Below are 7,806 nucleotides of genomic sequence, written 5' to 3' on the forward strand. Positions count from 1 at the left end.
CGGCTTCCCCTCCCCGACCGTGGCGACCTCGCGTCCGTTTCCTCGTTTGGCGGCACCGGCCACGTTCTGGAGAAGCCGGAGCCTTGCTGGAGAGGGGCTTAACCCCATCTGAGACAGAAAAAGAATGTACTCTTCACATTCCCAAAACGAGGGGGGAAAAATGAGGCCCAGCGTTCTCAGCGGTTCACCCCCGGGGACGTAGAGAATTCCTCCGTGTGATCGATCACCCCGTGGTTATTTCCTGTGCTCTGTTGGCCGTTTTTTTTCACGTGGAGACTTTGTCATGTCGAATACTGCAAGGGTGACCCGGTGGGCTTGGGCAGTACTTGAGTAACCACCTACCAAACGTCCTGGCTGGATTTGTCCATTTTTTTTAAAAGTCGCAACTCCCATCACTTGGCGTTGGATGGGATAGTCTAACCTAAGAGTGGAAACCCAAAGTAGGAGAAGCTCCGGAGTGACCTTCGCGTTGTGTCCAGCACAGGCTGGCGCGTGGCCTTGCTGTATTGTAATGGGCCCTGTGGAAGGGGAAATGGAAGTCCCCTAGCGGCGCGCTCACCCCTGCCGCTGTCCACGTGTCCCGGGCATGCGTCCGATTCTTTGAGTCAGAGCGTTTGTGTCTCCCGGGAGGTTGCGGGTCCCAGTCCCCGGTGAAACCCGAGCCTGTCCTTGGAGGCTTGGCGTTCCTGGATCTTGAGCAGGGCCCAGAAGTCTCAATCTGTACTTTTAGGAATTTCTGCAGTTGATTTTTGAGAATCACTCTTAGAAAAAAGACTTAAAAAATATGTATTTTGAAGAATATTAAGAAATTTGAGTTTGAGATTTTGAAGCAAGCACGTAGGTTCTTTCATGAGTGTATCTCTTCATTTATCGAATGATTAATATGTGCCAGGCAGAGCTGGGAGGCAAACATCCGCACGAAAGATGGGGCTGGAATCCTCAGGGAACGTCTAGCGTTGGGACTGCTGAAAAGCCAAATAAAAATTTGTTATTTAGTAAAAATCTTGTTCTACTAAGTGTGGTAGTTCTTGTTCTACTAAGTGTGGTAGTTCTTTCAACTAAATGATGAAAGCCAGTTTTAAAGTCATTATCTTCTCTAAAAATAAAAGCGTAATATGCTAATTAGACCGGACATCCTTCCAGACAACCTTCGGGACAAAGCTAGGGCTGCCAGGGAAGCCGGGGTCCTAGGTGCCAGAGGGAAGCTGGTGCCGGCAGCCGGGGGAAAGAAGGCCTACTCTTGCATGAATTTTGTGCATCAGGCCTCTAGTTTTAATATATGTGGTAAATACATACTCTTAAACATAACTTTGAAACCTGTTAAAATTACAGCAGGCTGTAGAATAACATTTTGTGCAAATCCTTTACTTAAAACCTTGAGATAGCTAGGAACTTAAGCCCCCTTTATGTGAATTAGCCAGTGGTAAAATTGGTTTTGCTATAGGTCACTTCACTTAAAAGTCGCAGAACCTGTGCACAAGGTTAAGGGAGGACTTAATGTACAGGGGTTTAAGCAAAAGTAGGTTTACAGTGTTGAGTATGTGAAACAGTTTATTCTCGTATTATTTATTACTTATTGTATTATTTATTTGTTTTAGTACTGCAAACCTACTTTTGCCCACCTCACATATGCTCATTGCATGTAGACAGAAGGGCAGCTTGCAGAGTTAGAGCAAAACTATAATACCTTTAACGTCTTTTCAGAGAGAATAGTTTGATTTGTTGTTAATGTCATTTGACTTGACTAGCAGATGTTTTATTTAGATATTACATAGGAGAACCACAACTTGTTAATCTTTGGGTCTTGTCAGTATCAGGTCATCTATATATATAAAAGCCTAAGCGACCATTCGACTGGTAGTTATGACGTGCACTGATCACCAGGGGACAGACACTCCGACTGGTAGGTTAGCTTGCTGCTGGGGTCTGGCCGATGGGGACTGGGCGAGATGGGCTGGACACGCCCTGGATTCCTCCCATGGTCCCTCCCTGGCCAGCTAGCCCTGATTGGCCCCAGTCAGGACTGGGCAACATGGGCTGGACATGCCGTGGAGCCCTCCCACGGTCCCTCCCCAGCCCCGATTGTGCACCGGTGGGGTCCCTCGGCCTGGCCTGAGCCCTTGTGCAATCTGGGACCCCTCGGGATGTCTGCAGGCCAGGCTGACCGGTAGCTATGATGTGCAATGACTGCCAGGGGGCAGACGCTCAACACAGGAGCTGCCAAGCTGTGGTGACTTGGCAGCTGCGGTTCTTGGGGGAGGCTAAGCTTGAACCTATGGTCCGAACATGTAGCCCCAACGTGCCTTGGATAGAGTTCGGTGCATGTAGTTGGGTGAGGTTGAAGCTCACGAGAACGCTGTAAACAACGTGATCACGCCCCTACCTTGCCTCATGGCATCTGCTATAAAATAAAGACACCCCCCCCCGCATGAATCCATGCACTGGGCTTCTAGTTTGAATATGAAGTTCAAAATAGTGATGTAAACTGGGTAAATAATATACTTTTTAATGATTTCTTGTTAATGATATCTGCCTAATCATTTTATCTTTTACCTTGGTACAGAGTAATTTTTAAAGAATACTTAATGTCAGGGAAACTTCCTTTCCTCAATGGGAAAGAAAACTTGGCTTTTAAGATGATTTGGGGTGTGTGTGTGTGTGTGTGTGTGTGTGTGTGTGTATTTACATTTGTTAGAATTGCTTGGTAGTGCAAGTAAGTGCATTATTTTAAAAGGCATCTATTTTATTTGGGATAATGTGTGCTTAATGTTTCATAAAGGCTTAAAATTGCTTACCCGTCAAAATGACAAGTTTGAGTTTAAAATTTAATGAGAATAAATTTCTTAGTTATTAGCAAATGCAACTAGAGCTCAGAACACTCTCTAAATGCAGTTACTGTTCTAAGAATTCTCAATACTAAACTATGGAATTCTTCAGTGATGGATGTTGAACACTTGAATTACAAGCAAATAGAACGTTAAAGCAACACACTCGGCCTGGCCTGAGCCCTTGTGCAATCTGGGACCCCTCGGGATGTCTGCAGGCCAGGCTGACCGGTAGCTATGATGTGCAATGACTGCCAGGGGGCAGACGCTCAACACAGGAGCTGCCAAGCTGTGGTGACTTGGCAGCTGCGGTTCTTGGGTGACGCACCTGGAGTCAGAGAGGAGGGACCCCGATTCCAGGGTGTGTCACCCAAGAACCATCCTCTCGCAATCCGGGACCCCTCGGGTGATGTCGGAGAGCCAGTTTCGGCCAGATCCTCGCAGGCCAGGCTGAGGGGACCCCAGCACCAGACCTCTAGTATGCATATAAGATCTTCAGTTAATCTCTTCCCACCCTCCTCCTACCCCCTTCCCTCTGATATTCATCAGTCTGTTCCATTAATGATTTCTGTTAATGATATCTGCCTAATCATTTTATCTTTTACCTTGGTACAGAGTAATTTTTAAAGAATACTTAATGTCAGGGAAACTTCCTTTCCTCAATGGGAAAGAAAACTTGGCTTTTAAGATGATTTGGGGTGTGTGTGTGTGTGTGTGTATTTACATTTGTTAGAATTGCTTGGTAGTGCAAGTAAGTGCATTATTTTAAAAGGCATCTATTTTATTTGGGATAATGTGTGCTTAATGTTTCATAAAGGCTTAAAATTGCTTACCCGTCAAAATGACAAGTTTGAGTTTAAAATTTAATGAGAATAAATTTCTTAGTTATTAGCAAATGCAACCTGGCACTTATACCTTCTCTGTTTGTTCTCTTGTGTTGAAAGAGAGAAAAAATGCCTAAAAAAAAGACTGGTGCGAGGAAGAAGGCAGAGAACCGCCGGGAACGTGAAAAACAGCTGCGAGCATCGAGAAGCACCATAGATTTAGCTAAACACCCATGCAATGCTTCAATGGTAACAGCTTTTTATGATATCAGTTGATAGTTGAAAAACTGAATCAGTTATCAGAAAAACACCTGAAAAAATTTTAGTGAATACAGTGTTGCTGTATGTATTTTATTGATTTTGAAATCTGTGTTAGAGGCATGTCCATTGTTTTCATTAACACTTGAGTAGCAATGATTTCTGTTTGATTTTATGTTATTTATAAAACCTATCATATTACCTTGGCCATTCTTGGTGATGAATAGTTATTGACCAAGAATACATACTAGGATTGCTGTGAAAAATTTCCCAGCTTCTCTGAGCTTATATGCCTTAATTCAGTTTATCTTAGTTGGAATCTTTTTATCATTTTCTCTTAGCAGTTCTTTATAACTCATTTGATTTTTCATTTCTAAACTTTCTACTGTTCTTGACATCTCTTTTGGTTTCCTGTTCTACTACCTTATTTCCCTGTGCCAAATGGGTTAGTCCTGATCACTTGTGGGCTTCTTTGGTCAGAGTTGTAAAAAGCAAGTGATATTTGTCAGCATTAGTCCTTTTCTTTCTTTGACCATGTTTCTCTGAGTTGTCCCACATTTCCCAATTTCTATTTCTTTCTACTTTTTCTATTCCCACTACTCCTCTTTTTTCTTCTGTTTCATCAGACACACATAAAGTGTTTACATGACTTAGTTCCACACACTGTTGTGCATCTACCCTGTGCCATAGATGCTGTTTTAGGCGCTGTGGGGGATACTAGGTGAATGACACAGTCCTGTTTGCACAAGCTTATGGATCAGTTGTTTTGTGCAGTACTTAAGAACTGTTTGTTTATAAATGGCAAATCCAACCTAAGTAACCGGGAGAAAATAGTGGACTAACTTGTATAGTTGGGCAGGGCAAGGATGTAGCTGGAACACAGAGACAACTGGAATCTGGAACAGTCTTGTAGTTCCATCTTTTGCTTTTGTTCCTTTTTGCTTATTAGCTCCATTTTCTCAGGTTGTCTTACTCCACGTGTTTAGGTTCATAGGCATGGGTAACTCACATATTTTTTAATACCATGCTTTAAGATTCTGGATTTTCTGTAAGCTTTATCATATTATGTTCTCCACTGTTTCTTGTGTCCTTTATTATTTGTGTGATTCATTAAAAAACAAACTACCTCTATTTACCTCTTTTGTGAAAATGCCACTTCTTTGTCTAGGGCATTATGCCTTTGTTATGTGTAGATTCCTGTATACCGGGGGCAGTTGGAGTATTTGGGCAAGTGTCATTTAAATTTTAACATGAAGAGCAGGATGTTCTTTATAATGCAAGTAAATTTGTAATTTCAGCCAGTAGGAAATTAATGTCATGTTTATATTTTACAGGAATGTGACAAGTGTCAGAGGTAAATTTTTATTTCTTTTTTATCTATATATAATAATTAGATCCTCTGATCTTTTATCTGATATTGACTATATTTTAAAATTTATTTTACATGACAAGACGGCAGAAGAATAGAGCATTTTGCTATTTTTGTAATTCTGTACAGAAGTTACCGATTTGTGCACAATGTGGTAAGTATGATAACTAAAGGCACCTGCCTTTTATCAAATATTTGTTGGCAGTTAATCAGTTTGAAATGGTGGGTTTATCACTGTTTATAATAATGTTATGCCTTGCCATTGATAAAATATCATTAAATGTTATTTCGCCTATAAGTGGGAAATAACACTATCAAGTGTCTAGTCAACACTATCAAGTCTTGATTTTGACTCTGTAATGTAATGCTGGAAAATGGTTAACATACAGGTTAGATATAGGTTACCAACATGTTTTTGTTGTGTTTTTAAGATTTTTTAATTGATTTTTAGAGAGAGACACAGAGAGAGAGAGAAACATTTTTGCTGCCTCGTGCATGCTCCCTACCAAGGATGGAGCCCACAACCTGGGCAAGTATCCTGACTGGGAATGGAACCAACAACCTTTCAGTGTATGGGCTGATGCCCAACCAACTGAGCCACACCGGCCAGGGCTACCAACATGTTGCTTTACACATTAAAAGATCAGATTTCAAACTAATAGTACTTGGTGGTCCTGGATTTTTAATTATACTACCTTAGTCTTGTCCATAGCCATTTGTTTACGCTTCTAAAATTTGATTCCTGCTAATATTGCCTGCAGTATGTTAGACCATTGGGAATAGTTTTATTCTACATTTATGTGGTGCCAGTTTTTTGTGATCATTTGTTTTCTGTTTGGCATTTAGCATATGATTCTTGAATTTCTTCACATGGATTCCCAAGTGATTAGAATAGAGTTCTTAAAGCCACATACTCATTTCCTAGGTATAAGTGGAAACTAAGAGTAGATGATCATTCAGAGTAAAACTAAATGTAGTGCACAGAACAAGATTGGTGTTTGTCAAATAATCTTTCTTAGAATACTTGTGATATAGTAATAGGTATTTTTTAGCACAATGTATACATTTGAGAAATGCTGTGTGTTTCATCCCCTTCCTATCTAGGAGATTTCTATTATATCCTGTGTAATAAAGAACTAATATGCTAATTAGACCGAACAGCAGAATGACTGTCCGGACTACCTTCCAGATGAAGCCAGGGCTGCAAGGGCCCAGGCAGCCACGGCTGTGAGGGCTGAGCCCCTTGCACAAATTTTGTGCATTGGGCCTCTAGTATTTATATGTTAAAGTTTCTGAAGACCTCCAGTAAAGAAATACAGATATTCTCCCCAAACTTTTACTTGAACAAATACCCCTTTTGGTTTTGGTATAATAATTTCAGGTGTAACACGTTTTGGGATATGCTCTTTTTAATGTGTTTACATATGATAACATTGCAGAAACTTAGGAATGTTTAGGGCTACATCCCTGAATATTCTAGTGTTGTTCTAGCTTTCAAAGAAGACATCATTGAGGTTTATAATTAATGCAAAAGAGAATACTGGCTTAGGTAGACTGCTTATCTGCCAGTTGTTATATCCTTATTTTATAAAAGAAATGAATGTAGAGTAAGAAAATAATTTATGGAAAGATTAAATTCTTGCTAGGACCTTCCGATAATTTCAGTGTTTCTGAGCTTAAATTTTGTTATACATGGATGCATTTCTCACTTATTTTGTACTTCGTGTTAGACAATGGAACAGTGGGTAGCTGTTGCCTCTCATTTCCAATTTCTCTTTCTTCCCGTTTCCTGTTGTCTAGCTTTGTTCCTCAGGTAATCAGGATAATGGAAAATTGAATATCTTCTGTTTCTTTCATGTTCCACTTTGTGGAGTATGAAATTGATGATTACTGTGTCATTATTAATCTTCCCAAAGTATATGAATTTTCTGACAGTGTTTTGGGTTGGTAATTAGCTGTTACATCAGAGTTTTTGTGGCTATATGGTAATTTTTAGCTCTGTCACCATATTGCTGGTTTTTGTGCTCACTTGGGGACTATTTGAAATTTTTTTTTGAAAAATATTTAATTGGAGGTTATGGCTGTAAATGTGTACATATGAATAAACTTAAAAAGTGAACTAGATAAGATGCATAACCTCTGTTTGGTTGGTTTGAGATATTGTGTGGAAAGAAATAAGCAACAACTTTAAACCAGACTCTTTTTATTGTGAATTATGAATGATTAAATTAATTTTTTTTTTTAATCCTCACCCGAGGATATTTTTCCATTGATTTTTAGAGAGAGTGGAAGAGCGAGGGAAAGACAGAAATATCGATATGAGAGAAACACATCAGTTGGTTGCCTCTTGCACAAGCCTTGACTAGGGCCCAAACTGGGGAGGATCCTGCAACTGAGGTACATGTCCTTGACCGGAATTGTACCCAGAATCCTTTGTCCACAGGCTGATGTTCTATCCACTGAGCCAAACCGGCTAGGGCATGAAAGGTTAAATTCATTTTATTTATTTATTTATTTATTTATTTATTAT

At 40.2% G+C, this 7,806-nt stretch overlaps 1 protein-coding gene across 3 annotated transcripts in view; it reads left to right on the plus strand.

The window, feature by feature from the left end:
- Window positions 1-7,806, plus strand: part of ZNF330 (zinc finger protein 330) — a 19,346-nt gene that overhangs the window by 536 nt on the left and 11,004 nt on the right. Inside the window, exons 1-4 of one of the 3 annotated variants that reach the window (XM_006766063.2) lie at window positions 37-440; window positions 3,770-3,898; window positions 5,242-5,261; window positions 5,360-5,430. In XM_006766063.2, the coding sequence (XP_006766126.1) occupies window positions 3,779-3,898; window positions 5,242-5,261; window positions 5,360-5,430 (211 nt within the window). In that variant the 5' untranslated portion in view covers window positions 37-440; window positions 3,770-3,778. Of the gene's footprint in view, window positions 1-36; window positions 441-1,260; window positions 1,285-3,769; window positions 3,899-5,241; window positions 5,262-5,359; window positions 5,431-7,806 lie in introns of those variants that run through there. The other 2 variants (XM_006766064.2, XM_006766065.2) reach the window with 2 other exon arrangements.

The sequence above is a fragment of the Myotis davidii genome, unplaced genomic scaffold, assembly GCF_000327345.1.
Source record: "Myotis davidii unplaced genomic scaffold, ASM32734v1 scaffold436, whole genome shotgun sequence".
NCBI lineage: Eukaryota > Metazoa > Chordata > Mammalia > Chiroptera > Vespertilionidae > Myotis > Myotis davidii.